The sequence below is a fragment of the Neovison vison genome, chromosome 3 (genome assembly GCF_020171115.1).
Source record: "Neovison vison isolate M4711 chromosome 3, ASM_NN_V1, whole genome shotgun sequence".
NCBI lineage: Eukaryota > Metazoa > Chordata > Mammalia > Carnivora > Mustelidae > Neogale > Neogale vison.
This window is the reverse complement of record NC_058093.1, coordinates 67,924,016-67,939,082: the sequence shown is the minus strand read 5'-3', so window position 1 is coordinate 67,939,082 and position 15,067 is coordinate 67,924,016. Positions and strand designations below refer to the sequence as shown.

The 15,067-nt window shown below is 37.1% G+C and overlaps 1 protein-coding gene across 8 annotated transcripts in view; it reads left to right on the top strand.

Moving 5' to 3' along the window:
- Positions 1-15,067, top strand: part of METTL8 (methyltransferase 8, methylcytidine) — an 88,321-nt gene that overhangs the window by 48,086 nt on the left and 25,168 nt on the right. For all 8 annotated transcript variants that reach the window (XR_006383827.1, XR_006383826.1, XM_044242325.1 and 5 more), the window contains one exon: positions 10,640-10,731. Coding sequence is in view for 6 of the 8 variants with exons in the window: in XM_044242325.1 (XP_044098260.1) it covers positions 10,640-10,731 (92 nt within the window). In the remaining 2 variants the exon portion in view is untranslated. The remainder of the gene's footprint in view (positions 1-10,639; positions 10,732-15,067) is intronic.

Genomic DNA, 15,067 nt, shown 5'->3' with positions numbered 1-15,067 from the left:
TTCCTCTCCCTCTGCCTGTTCCTCTGCCTGCTTGTACTCTCTCTCTCCATCAAATAAATAAATAAAATCTTTTAAAAAAGGGGGGGGGACTAGAAAGGAGGAATTATAAATGTGTACACAGAAAGTTTTGAGGGTGATGGATGTATTCATTATCTTGATTGTGATGATGGTTTCATGAGTGTCTACATATGTCAGAACTTACCAAATTGTGTGCTTTAAATATGTCCAGTTTACTGTATGTCATTTATACCTCAATAAAACCATGAAAAATATGGTTACATGCATACATTTGAAAATAATGCACAGTTAATAAAAATAAGAGAGATCTGTGTATATTGATATTAAGAGATGGCCATGACATGTTATTAAATCAAAAGAGCAAGTTGCAGCAAGCTATCTTTAGTACGTCTTATTTTTAAGGAATTCTTGTACATGTGCTACATGTATATACAAATCTTTGTTTTTATATGCGTGGAGAAAGTTTGGAAATGTCCACATCATCTTGATAAGTGTTTATCTTAAGAATGGGCAAGAGCGGGGCGCCTGGGTGGCTCAGTGGGTTAAAGCCTCTGCCTTCGGCTCGGGTCATGATCCCAGGGTCCTGGGATCGAGCCCCGCATCGGGCTCTCTGCTCAGCAGGGAGCCTGCTTCCTCCTCTCTCTCTCTCTCTCTCTCTCTCTCTCTGCTTGCCTCTCTGCCTACTTGTGATCTCTGTCTGTCAAATAAATAAATAATCTTTAAAAAAAAAAAAAAGAATGGGCAAGAGCATGAGAGAAAGTTTTATATTTTATATGCATTAGTAGGTTTGAATTTTTTTTTAAAGAATGCCCTCCATGTACCTTTTCTCAACTCACTGTCTACCTGATAAATTCTTTATTCTTTAATAACTGATTACAACTCTTCATCTCATTAACAGTTTTGAATTCTACCAAATCTTCTTCATCTTAATGTCTCCCAATTCACAGCTCAGTGCCTGAAAGATACAGGTTCTCAATAAATGTTTAAGGAGAGAAATGGTATTGGTTTCTTCTGGCAGCTATGATCTCTATTCCATTATATACAGAAATGGGAAGCCATTGTTTCTTTCTATGTGTCCTTTAGAAGTCATTCATTCCTAAGTAAGAAACTGATATACTAACAAAAATAATCAATGGAAATATTTATTATGGCTGAAAAGGGAAGTGGATAGCCAGGAGTCATTAGTATAAGTTAGTGTCAATAGTAGAAAAGATTTAATTGAAGTTAAATTATTAGCTGATATACCTATAATAACTGTATTTCATTCATCTGAGACTCACATTTGTTTCACAATTAACATACCTGAAATCGTGATACATCTTAAAATTGTAATTGGAGTGTTTTTTCCTTTCTTATTGGTACAGAAAATAATGGTATCTTAGATTTGAAGAAATAGGATAATTATAACTTCAAAGTACTTAATTATATACCATTTTGAGAATTATTGTTTTACTAATACAAAAATTGAGAGACACAAAATGATTTTTCATGACCATATATTAGAGTTAACATATAGAATATTTATTACATTGTTAGAAAATCATTTAAGTCTTTTGCTGTGTGGATAAATGGACAGTGGACATAGAAAGTTGATCCAGAAGGAAGCACATTAAACATATGCAGAAATAGACAACAGTAAAACGAGTACAAATTACACAATAAGGTACCTTTTTATATCTATCAAAATAATATAAAAAAAGAAAAAGGAGGGAGGGCCTGGGTGACTCAGTTAAACATCCAACTAATATTCTCTCTCCCTCTGCTCCCTCTACCGCTCCCCTGTTCTCTTTCTCCTCCTCTCTAAATAGAAAGATAAAAGAAGAAGAAAGAAATTTCAAATAACACTCAATACTGATTAGCATTGTAAATTAATATAACCAGGTTATCTTTATATTTTTTATTTGTCTCATTTGTTATGTTATTTTCTCTACTAGCTTTTTAGCTGTATATCTTTACATTATTTTTACATGTTATTCTAGAAAAATATTTTCAAAATTGTGGTCTCAGAACCCTTTCACTCAAATCTTTGAGGATCTGAAAAAACTTTTATCTAAATTGTATTATTGATTTTTCCCATATTAGAAATTAAAACTGAGACATTAAAAATATTTAATTCATTGTAAACCAACAATTATCCATTACATCTCATATAAATTATATATTTTAATGAAAATATCTGTTTCCCAAAAAGAATGGCATTGTTTTTCGGTTTTTTTTTTTTTTTTTTTAATTTTATTTATTTATTTCAAAAGAGAGGAAGAAAGAGCACAAGCAGGGGGAGCAACAGGCAGAGAGTGAGAATTGGGCTCCCCGCTGAGCAGGGAGCCCAGGGCAAGGCTCAGTCCCTGGACTCTGGGATCATGATCCGAGCTGAAGGCAGGTCCTTAATAACCTGCCCAGGTGCCCCATAGTGCCATTGTTTGAAATAATTGCAAGTCTCTTTAATGTCTGACTTTTTTTTTTTTTTTTAAGATTTTATTTATTTGAGAGAGGGAGAGAGAGCGAGCAAGAGAGCACAGTGTGGGGAAGGGGCAGACAGAGAGGGAGAAGTAGGCTCTCTGCTTCTCAGGCTCTGATGTGGGGCTTGGATCCCCGGACCCTGCAATAATGGACCTGAGCCAAAGGAAGCCACCTAACTGAGCCACCCAGGTGCCCCATCTTTAATCTCTGGCTTAATGGAAAAAGTTAGATTCAAATGTCTGTTTCTTCCTTCCATCTGTTGTGATATCTTGTTTAGATTGAATTATGTGAAGAAAATTTGGCCACACACAGATATGCGCTAGTAAAGGAGTTTTTTTGTTATTGTTGTTTGTTTTTTGTTTTAAGATTTTATTTATTTATTTGACAGAGAGAGATCACAAGTAGTGGGGGAGGGGGAAGAAGGCAGAGGCTTAACCCACTGAGCCACCTAGTAAAGGAGTTTTTTAATAGCATTTTAAGATAATTGTAGGTATATTTCCTGATATTACACTACATCTTAGCAACAGTAGTTTCTTAGTTGTAATATGGAATATGAAATCATATCAATTATATTTCATTTATGTATCTTGTACTTTGGATATTTTACCTCTGCATCATCTAAAAATGTTCATTTTGCATGGATAATTTGGAAAAGTTTGATTCCCTTTTTTATGTAAGTCTTTTGAATGTTGACACATTTTATTTACAGTATTTAAAAATCATTTTTGTAATATTACCACTTTTTTCATCAGGAAAATCTCTTAAGTATTGGGAAGCTGTCAATTCATGGTGATGGGCATAACTTTTCAAAATTCTGATTTTTGCTTTAAAACACAAAATTAACTTTGGCAGCAAAAATTGTCATTCATTTTCCTTAAAGTATAGGCTCATTTCATTTACTTTTTCTTTTTTTTCCTTTGAGAGAGAGAGGACAAAAGGGGCAGAGTGAGAGGGAGACAAAGAATCTTAAGCAGGCTCCATACCCAGTGCAGAACCTGATCCAGGGCTTAATCCCACGACTCTTGAGATCATTAACTGAGCCAAAAATCAAGAGTTGTACACCTAACCCACTGAGCTACCAGGCAGCCCTCATTTTACTTACTTTTGAGATATACCAGATCCCCAAGTCTGAATAGCTATAGTTTGTCTACAGTTGCTCTTTCCTATTTTCTATTTCCTCTTTCCTCTATTCCTATAGTATGGCATATCTGGGGTCTTAATTGAATAATGGAGGTGTTCAGAGAGGCTTCTCCACTCTGGCTTAGCCAGAATTCCAGTATCTCCAAGTACTGCACTGCCTATGTCCACTCAGTTCTCTTTTTGCTACCTTCACTCCCAGAATCCTTAGGTTCTGTCTTGTTGGTGAATAGCCAGTGCTAGTTAAGCATTAGGAGAACTCTCCTGCAGACTTTAGGAGCCTGCCCCTCTGTCCAGTCCCCTTTTCTTCAGTATTCTAATGCATAAAGTTTCACACCTCAGGAACTCTGAACCCTGATCTCTGTCTGTCTTCTCAAGTCACAAAAGTGCCACTCAGTAAGATATCCACTCTTTGCTTGGGCTCTACCTCTGCCCTGTAGTCTAGAACATGATCCTGATAGAATACCAGGATGAATGTGGTGACTGACCTTTTGGTTTCTCTTCTTTAAAGGATCACAGTCCTGCACTGTCTGAAGTGTAATCCAGCATCTAAAAACAATTCCTTTGCATACTGTTTTGTTTTATCATTGGTTTTGGTAGGATGGTAAGCCCATACTCTGTCATGGCCAAAATTATAAGTCCTGTTCAGCAGTTCTAAGTCATAATTATGAAGATTTTATAGCTATATAGAAAACTGTTGGTGTATATGTGTGTACACACATACAGGAAAGGAACTTGAAAAATTAAGGACTGTTTGTTAATCTGTTAGGATATTTAAATGAAAGGTTAAACTTTTTGTCTTTAAATTTTTCCATTATTATTGTAATTGTAACTATGTAATAAATATGGTTTTGCTATGGAATTAAGGATTATTGAAATAATTTTAAACTGAAACTAATAACCTCCACTTCTTTCTTTTACATAAATTGTATTTTTTAAAGATTTTTTTAAAATTTTTTAAAAGGATTTTATTTATGTATTTGATGGTGAGAGAGAGCCCAAGCAGGGGAATAGCAGGCAGAAAGAGAGGGAGAAGCAGGCTTCCTGCTGAGCAGGGAACCCCATGCCAGGCTTGATCTCAGGACTCTGGGATCATGACCTTAGCCGAAAGCAGATGCTTAACTGACTGAGCCACCCAGGTGCCCAAAGATTTATTTTTTAGAGAGGAAGAGAGAGAGAACACGAGTGAGGGGCAAAAGGAGAGGGAGAGAGAGTCCCAAGCACATTCCATGCTGAGCAAAAAGCCTGATTCAGGGCGCAATCTCATTACCCTGAGATTAAAACCTGAGCCAAAGCCAGCCAACCAACTGAGCCACCCAGTCATCCCCAAGAATATTTTATTTTTAATTCACGAGTGACCTGAAATTTGTTAAGTTTGTCTTTAAATTTTGTTTTATAGTGATACTCATATATACACAGTAGATGACAGATGGAAAAACATTCTATCCACATAGCTTGCACCGGGTACTTTAGTCTATATATGATTATTAAAAATTACAATAGTAAGTGGTACATTTTGGCAGAATTTTTGGTAGGTATGATCCTCAAAAATGGTAATACCCACGCTAAACAATTGGGGTGTGTGTGTGTGTGTGTGTGTGTGTGTTAACTTTTCCAAACTAAACCAGATGCACAATTATTTAGACTGTTACTGCAATCAACTGTGAAAGCAAGGAATCATCATTGAGTTATACTTTACATATACAAGGAATAGGAAATATATATGCACATTCACGAGCTGAGGTCATAAGACTGACAACTACTGCAAAATGACAAGACAAATTCTATCAACCATGTTGTAAAAATTTCTTACTCAAAAATCCTTTTATTTTTGAGATTTCTTTTTCTCAAATTCACATTTTCAGAAAAACTATTAAGTATATTTTGAATTTTCTGCTTAATTTTCTTTTTTTTTTTAAGAAAACATATTTTCTTTTTTATTGTAAGTATTGCTGGATTTTCTGTTAAGAAGGATGACATAAAGGCGTCTGGGTGGCACAGTTGGTTAAGCCACTGCCTTCGGCTCAGGTCATGATCCTGGAGTGCTGGGATCAAGTCCCACATTGGGCTCCCAGCTCCTCAGGGAGGCTGCTTCTCCCTCTGACCTTCTCCCCTCTCATGCTCTCTCTCACTCGCGTGCTCTCTCTAAAATAAATTTTTTAAAATTTTTAAGGTTTTATTTATTTATTTATTTGACAGTCAGAGATCACAAGTAGGCAGAGAGGCAGGCAGAGAGAGAGAGAGAGGAGGAAGCAGGCTCCCTGCTAAGCAGAGATCCCGATTCAGGGCTTGATCCCAGGACTCTGGGATCATGACCTGAGCTGAAGGCAGAGGCTTTAACCCACTGATCCACCCAAGTGCCCCAGAAAATAAGTAAAATCTTTAAAAAAAAAAAAAAAAAAAAAAGGATGACATAAAAATTTTATTGACCATTTTTATATATCTTAAACATATAGTTTTTTTGTAACTATGTATATTTTTAAGTTACCTCTAGTTGAGGGGTTCTTGGGTGACTCAGTTGATGAAGCATCTGACTCTTGATTTGGCTTAGGTTATGATCTCAGGGTTGTGAAATCAAACCCTGCATTGGGCTCCACTCTGGGCGTAAAGCCTGCTTAAGATTCTCTCCCTCTCCCCCTGCCCCCTCCCCACCCACCAAAAACAAAAATTGCCTCTGATTGAAGCAGCTTTATAATATTAAGGAAATTTTAAGACTATTACATTTTAATTCCACTATTCTAATGTACTTGTTTTTATTTCACCCAATGTCTCTATAATTTTATTTAGTTGTGATTATAATACATATACAATTTTGGGAACTGCTGTTTTAACCTCATAAACATTTTTCCATGTTGCCACATAAACTTCCTATTATCATTTTAAGTATCTGTATAATATTCCATTAAGTTAACATAATTTTTTCATTACCCTATCACTGAGATTGCTTCCACATTTTTGCTATTATATTTGGTATTCTAGCAAATATCATTTTACAGGTACTTTTCTATACAGAAATTCTCTGTTCTTTTGAGTTAGTTTATTACAATAATTTCCTAGAAGCACAACTCATAGGTCAAACAGTATGAACCATTTTTTCCTTTGGTGGTAATGGCAATGGTTGTTAAATACGTGATTATTTCTGATAGTTATTTGTCTCTGTGCTTAAATTCTATTGAAATTGTATTTATTACTTATAAACCCAAATGATTCTTATTGCTGTCTGTTGGGTTTTTGTGTATGTGAATCAGACTCTTCTAATATAAAGAAATGCCATAAAGCAGCAGGTCTGAAGGAAGTCCCCATAAATATAGTAGGAACGTTTTATAGGTTTCTGTGGGGATTCTGTAACTATACAGTGGAAAATCTGTTCTTCAGGGGCTTAGGATATAATATTCCCCTCACTTAGCAGTTAAGAAAATGAAGTAATATAAAGAACAGTGTAAGGAAGTTACAGCAATTTAAGAAATAACTAAATCTATTAAATACTCAGGAAGAAGCAAGTTAAACTAACAGTTTAAAACAAATGCTTAAAGCTAAAGACCATATATACCCTTATTGTCTCAAAGCTTGATTTTTTTTTTTAAACAGGGAAATTGATTGTTCTGTTTTCTTTCTTATATGCTGTAGAAATTTATAGATGAGAAACTTGTACCCAGCCTTGGAAATCCTATTTTTTTAATAAACTACTTGTTGCCTTTAATACCATAACTATCATTTAATAATACCCTATGTATTCATATATATAAATTATAAAATGTAATTGCCAGGTCCAAGTTACATATGTTATTGCTCACATATCTTAAAATAAGTCAAAACAAAAATCTGTGTGTGTGTGTTTTTTTAAGAGTTTATTTACTTTTTTTTTTAAATTTTACTTATTTATTTGATAGAGATCACAAGTAGGCAGAGAGGCAGGTAGAGAGGAAGCAGGCTCCCTGCTGAGCAGAGAGCCCGATAAGGGGCTTGGTTCTAGGACCCTGAGATCATGACCTGAGCCGAAGGCAGAGGCTTTAACTCACTAAGCCACCCAGGCGCCCCAATTTTGATCCTTCTTAAAAGAAAGCAGTTTCTCACCTTTTGGTGGTGTATTTATAGCCAGGAATACACCCTCTTATATCCTGGTTGCATAAACATGACTTAAAATAGTATGAAGCTTATCATCATTCCACCCAGAGCAACTCCTTATTCTGTCTTGGTTACCCACCACACACACACACACACACACACACACACACACACACACACACACGCACTTTCCTTGAAATCCGTTTTAAGACCTTAGACTTGTTCTTGACTCTATTCTTCTTTCTCTCTCCCTGCAGCTAGTTAATCTCCAGGTCACAGATACAATTTTTGTCACAGTGGCTCCTCCTGTTTCTGTTTGCCGTTGCCACCATCTTAGTCCTGGGACTCATTACTTCTAGACCACTGCAGTAGGCTTCTCATTGGTCTCCCTTCCACGAGTTCCTCCCCACTTCATTTTATCTCATACATTACTAAACTGTTCATACTTAAGATCCTTTGAAATCTAACCATTACCCAGCTGTCAGCTTCCTAATGAAACATACAAATTGCCCACCTCCTTTCTCCCTAAGATGAGGCCAAACTTACCTTCCTCTTAAGCCTTCCTGTCTGCCCCAAGCTAACATTAATTGGCTATGTTTGCATACATTAGATGCTAATCAAGTAGGCTGTATTATATTGTCATTTACATATTATCATTGATAATATTAGTGTATTATCATTACATTGTTAATCTGCCTGCATCAGGATCACATAAAACCCATTATGGACAGGGATAAAGTCTTAAATCTCTCAGGATCCCCCACTGTCATAGTAGACAGTAATGGACTACTGGTCAAGAAGATAGACTTTGAAGTGAAACAAACCTGGGTTTGAATTCTGGTTCTGTCACTTAAAGCTATATGACCTTGAGTAAGTTACTAAATTTCTGTTTGCTGTTATGAGAATGAGCATGATTATAACCCCCTCATAGGGTTTTTGAAAGGATTAAGTAAGATATATATGTGTGTAATATGGAAGCTCAATGCCTAGCAACAAAATAAATAATAGTAGTAATTATCATTATAACAATTATGATCATCCTAAGTGCTCAGTTAATGTTTTTTAGCCACCATTATGAGGCATGTCAAGAATTTGGTATTTCACCCTTTTTCATCAGTGAGATAGCTACAAATATATGAAGATAATGGGAGAGATTTTTCTTACAGTTATCAATAGGATATGTGGAGCTTGAATTTTGGATATGTGGCTTCTTTGTTGTTTAGAAAAATAGTTTATTCCAGGAAATTACATCACTCATTTGTAACTTTACCTATTGCAAAAAAGGAAATACAAATTTTGTAAAAACAAACCCCAAAAACCCCACCTTTTTTGTATAAAGATGTTGCTTGAAAACATTTTAGCAGCAGAAAATAATATCTTCTCGCATAGGAAGTATAAATTCTGAAATTGAAAATACTTATAGAAAGTGCCAGATCTTGGAAAGTTGACCTTCTTATATAATATATCAACTATTCTATCATTTAAATGTTAAAGAATCCATTTACAGAAATTAAGACGACCAGTAAGAAAAATCTAAAGTTACTTAAAAAACTGAGGATACCAAAAAAATAATCCAGTCAATAAGTGGGCAGAAGACATGAGCAGACACTTCTCCAAAGACATACAAATGGTTTACAGACACATGAAAAAATGTTCAGCATCACTAGCCATCAGGGAAATACAAATCAAAACCACAATGAGATACCACCTTACACCAGTTAGAATGGCAAAAATGAACAAAACAGGAGACAACAAATGTTGACAAGGATGTGGAGAAAGGGGAACCCTCTTACACTGTTGGTGGAAATGCAAGCTATACTGCCACATACTTTAAAACAGTATGGAAAGACATTAAAAATAGAGATACCCCAATTTAAAAAAAAAAATCAACAACAATAACAAAAGAGCTACCCTACAACCCAGGAACTGCACTACTAGGGATTTATCCCAAAGATACAGATGTAGTAAAAAGAAGGGGCACATGCATCCCAATGTTCATAGCAGCAATGTCCATAATAGCCAAACTGTGGAAGGAGCTGAGATGTCCTTCAGCAGATGAAATGAATAAAGATGATGTGGTTCATATATACAATGGAATATTACTCAGCCATCAGAAAGGATGAATACCCACCATTTGCATCATCATGGATGGAACTGGAAGGGATTATGCTAAGTGAAGTAAGTCAAGCAGAGAAGGACAATTACATAATGGTTTCACTCAAATGTGGAACATACCGAGTAGCACAGAGAACAATAGGGGAAGGGAAGGAAAACTGAATGGGAAAAAATCAGAGAAGGATGCAAACCATGAAAGACCCTGGACTCCAGGAAACAAACTGAGGGTTTTAGAGGGAAAGGGATGGGGGAATGGGGTAACTAGGTGATGGGTATTAAAGAGGGCATGTGTTGTAATGGGCACTAGGCATTATATGAATCATTGAACACTCCATCAAAAAACTAATGATGTACCATATGTTGGCTAACTGAACGTAATAAAAAAATGAGGGTAATACAAAATAATTTTAAACTTTCATCTCTATGATAGTGAAGTATTAGAATATAGTATTATAAGAGGAGATTTTAAAACTATTAAAAAGAATGAGGTATTCATAAATGAACAAAAAGGCAAATAAATATAGCCTTAGAGTAAAATACAGCAAACCGTACTAGCACCCAAATAATCACACAACGTAGTACTCCTGGGACATGGCTTCAGCAATCATTTCCAAAAGGTGGTTGGACTTGCAGCCCAGTCATATTTTAACGGAAGATCTGTGTGAGTTCTGGGGTTGTACCAGCACTATCAGAAGAAACATCTGACTCAAAATATATTCATTCAACATGGAATTAGTCTGTATCATTTGCCTTTGATTATTTTAGAAAGAAAGATGTATCCCTTGTCACGCTTTTTCTGCCTTCAGTTATGAGGCAGTTTTACAACCTTTTCATTTTTTGGTAGGGATCACATGCAATGGTCTGAAGAAGAAGAAGCAGCAGCTGGGAAAAAAGTAGAGGAAAACTCAGCTGTGCGAGTCCTTCTGGAAGAACAAGGTAGGCAACTACATGTTGTAGCTCCTGGAGCTTGGTTCTTCTGTTCGGCCTTCCAATGATTCAGTTCACAAGTTCTCTTCCTAATTGTGTCATTACTTTGGAGTATTCTTTGTTTCTACCTATGCCAATCCACTTGCTCCATTTGGGAGAATTCCATTATTCTAGTGTAGTGGGACCAAAGTTAGTGAAATAAATTACAGATGACTCTTTAGTTGCTTTTTTGGTAATCATGGTATTACCTTTTTTTGGGAGATACACACAAGGAAATTTAAAAATTTTCCCCTTGCTATACATCTTTTAGTCTGTTGTTGTGCGTCATACTGGCAAGGAGTGTTTAACAAATTCAGAAACTTAGAGCAAAAATGGCAAAGTCATATCAAAATGTTGTGGCCCTTTAGGATAAATCTCAAGTTTCATAGGGATTCAAAGTACTTTTCTTAAAGGCCTTTTGATACTCTGGGTTTAATTGAGGTAAGACCTTGCCAACCTTCAAAGCTGGCTTCTGAAGAAATAGGCTAATGCTACTATCACACACACACACACACACACACACACACAAAACAAGCTTTGGTAAAGATGTAGAGAAATGAACCCTTTGGCACTGCGGACTTGGTAAACTTGTAAAATGATGCAACCTCTATGGAAAACAGTATGTAAGTGCCTCAGAAAATTAAAAATGGAGCTACCATATGATCTAGCAATCCCACCTCTAGATATAGAGCCAAAAGGGTTGAAAACAGGGTCTTAAAGATGTATTCACACACATGTTCATAGCAACACTAGTCACAATAGGCAGAAGGTAGAAGCAACCCAGATATTCTTTCACAGATAAATGGATAAATGAAATATGGTATATATGGACAATGGAGTATTAGCCTTGAAGAGGAAGAAAATCCTGTCATATTCCACAACATGAATGAACCTTGAGAATATCATGCTAAATGAAATAAGCCAGTCACAAACAAGGCAAAAACTATACAATTCTACTTATATGAGGTATCTAAAGTAGTCAAATTCATAGAAACAGAAAGTAGAATGGTGGTTACCAGGGGCTGCAGGGAGGAGGAAACACAGTTGTTGTTTAACAGATAGAGAGTTTCAGATTTGCAAGATGAAAAAGTTCTGGACATCTGTTCACAACAAAGTGAATATACTTAACACTACTGGACTGTACACTAAAAAATGGTTAAGATGGCAAATTTTATGTGTTTTTTTACCACATTTTTTCTTTTAAAGCATGCTAAAAAAATTGCATCTGTGTCCTTTTCACTGCCATAGCTAGGAATCCAGGTACACTTTGACCAACATGTACACTCTTGAGATAAGCTTTTCTACCTTGTTTCTCTTAAAATGATTTCTTCCTTAAAACAGATTGGTTCTTTTTTCTTTAAAAAAAGAAAAAAAAGATTACTGAAGTACCAAACACAGAGAAATTTTCACAATTCCTAAATGAATTGTCACAAAACTCGATAAATTTCCCTCACATCCACATCAAGAAACAGAATATTACTATTAACCCAGAAACTTCCTCATTTTCTGTCCCAACAGCAGTACTTCCCCCAACCCTCTGACCCCACGAAGAGCAAGTATTATTCTGGCTTCTAATACCCTAGGTTAGCTTTACCAGAACAGCTTGGTTCTGGTCATCATAATTTCTTCATCACTCTTGTAGCAATATCAGTCTACCTACTAGATAGAGCGAGTGTCCAAAAACTATGGCCAGGAGCCAAATCCAGCTGACTGCCTGTTTTTATAGTTTCTTTGGAACACAGACGTACTCATTTGTGTACATATTGTCTGTGGCTGCTTTTGAGCTCTATCTACACAGTTGAGTAGTGATTAACAGACCATACATAGCCCACAAAGACCACTCACTATCTGGCCATTTACAGAAAAGTTTGCCAACCCCTGCAATAGAATTTTGTTTCCAGATTGATCCTGTGTTCTGAAACGCCCTTGGGGAAGATGTTTGAAATCTGTGCAAGCCCAGCATAGTGCAAATCTCTAATCTCACTGATAGTTAACTATTACTCTAGTGACTTCAGTCTATGGTTGTGGCTAAGGTTTGCAAGCAGAGGTAGCTGTGGACACTGAGCTAAGGGGAGCTCTTCCTTAGGTAGAGAAGCTCTTAGGTAGTGAAGGGGGCACTTCTGCCCTACCTTATCCTCTGCCACCATCGATGACTTACTTTATCCTCTGGCATTGTTTGCTTTTCATTAGAGCTAGTTCTCCTTCCTCATCCTAAGCATGAATGTGTCCTGGAGGGTAGACAGGAAAGAAAAGCACCTGAGCCACAATGGAACCATTCTATTTTTATGAGCTCCCGCCATGCAGTTCCAGAGTGGGATATGGCCAGGGAGTGTTGGCGCTGGATTGGAGGGTGCATACCAGTGGCTGTTCTGCTTACAAATCAGCCAACATTGCATTCCTTTGCAGGAACTCTGTCACACTGTTTCTGAGGAAGTATAATTTTGCTTCTTTGCCAGCAGCTGCACAGACATATTTTCCACATTACTCAAGCTTCTGCTAGTGGCCACCTGGATGTGACAGAAAGCATCAAGCCTAAACAGAATTAAAAGTTATCAGTCATCTTAATTCATTTCCTGGAAGTTAAGAACTATCTCCAGTATATTTCCTGATATGAAAAAACAAGGATTTTTTCCATGCTGTCTTGAATATTTGTTTAGGACATAAATAGATGAGCAGTGCTGATAATGTTCCCTTAAAGTGCTCTGTACTGTACGAGGCTGCCTATTTTGGCCTATTTATGTTAACAATGAACTTGAGTGAAGCTAATGAGAAGGTTATTTTAGAGCCTTGGAAACCGCAGTAAAGGAAAATGACAGTTCCCACAGAACTATAGTGTGACTGAAATAGAAAGGTGGTGACTGGTCTCTCTCTACAGAAGCAGGAAAAGCAGGCTGGAGAGGACTGATGATACTGCTTTGAAGCATTTGGTTTGCTTATTAGCATGTCCAGTCACTTTTTGAAGCAAGTTTTCTGGCTGCCGTGGAGACACGGAACTAAAGACGACATTTTAAAATGGCTCAAAGTGGGGCGCCTGGGTGGCTCAGTGGGTTAAAGCCTCTGCTCTCAGATCAGGTCATGGTCCCAGGGTCCTGGGATTGAGCCCCGCATCAGGCTTTCTGCTCAGTGGGGAGCCTGCTTCCTCCTCTCTCTGCCTGCTTCTCTGCCTGCTTGTGATCTCTGTCTATCAAATAAATAAATAAAATCTTAAAAAAAAAAAAATGGCTCAAAGTGATGCAGGATTCTGCTGGGCCCCACCCCGCCCTAGAGCATGACTCGGTGCAGTGAACTTCACACATGTCAGGAAACCGGCACAAGGAGAGGACCCCACTGTGCCGGTGACTTTGTGATCACATGTAAGCGAGGGTGCTGTGAGGATGGCAGAGAAAGGGAACTTTTGTTCTGAGGAACTATATTGAGTGACAGGACGTAACTGAGAGTAAATACCTTCCCAGCCACCCTTCCTGGCTTCTCCATTCATCGGAGACCTGATGGGCCGCAGAAGCCCTCTGCGAGGCTTCCTGTTTGATATTTAGCATCTCTGATGAATACAGGTCAAGGTGAATGGATCCAGTTAAAAGCTCAACTAGCAAACTTTGTGAAAACCCAAAGGAGGCTCTGACCCTGTTCTTATTCTGTGCCTTTTAGGAACCACCATCTCTTCTTATCCAGGAGAGTCCTCAGTCTTTGAAAGAGCACGTTTTCTCCCATCGCAGAGCTTTCTATTTGCAGACATATAGCATAAACACCGTCTATTGGTCTTATTTCACTGATTTTAATGCCCCTGGGAGGAAATACTGGTGGTTCAGCTATGCTAGCCTCCTCTCTAGCGCACTCCTTTTGGTCTCTGTGTGTGTGTCACTCTCTCCTGTCGCTCCCATTTCTCATTTCTCACCTATTGTCTCAGATGTTGTGAGAACTGAAGTCAGGAAACACCCTCACAGTTCTGAAAATAAGAGCTTAAGCATCACCAATAGTGCAGTGTTCTAATGTGAGATAGTTGACATTTCATTCCTGTGATTAAAATGTATAACATCCAAGCTCTCGTGAGCAATTTTTCTTTCACTTAGATGCCCAAATTAATCATTTTAATTCCACATTTCCTTTTGGTAATTTCCTTTAAATTTTATGATAGCTCATATTTCTTTTAAAAGCGGGTTAATTCAGAGAAATAAGGAAAATACATTTGGCAGTTTTGAGTTAACATGATTATATCTTATAATTTCCTAAAAATATCTCCAGTGTGTTATAGCTCGGCTGGTTATTTAGAAAATGTAATGAGTTTTTAAAACTCAATAACAAAAGCAGC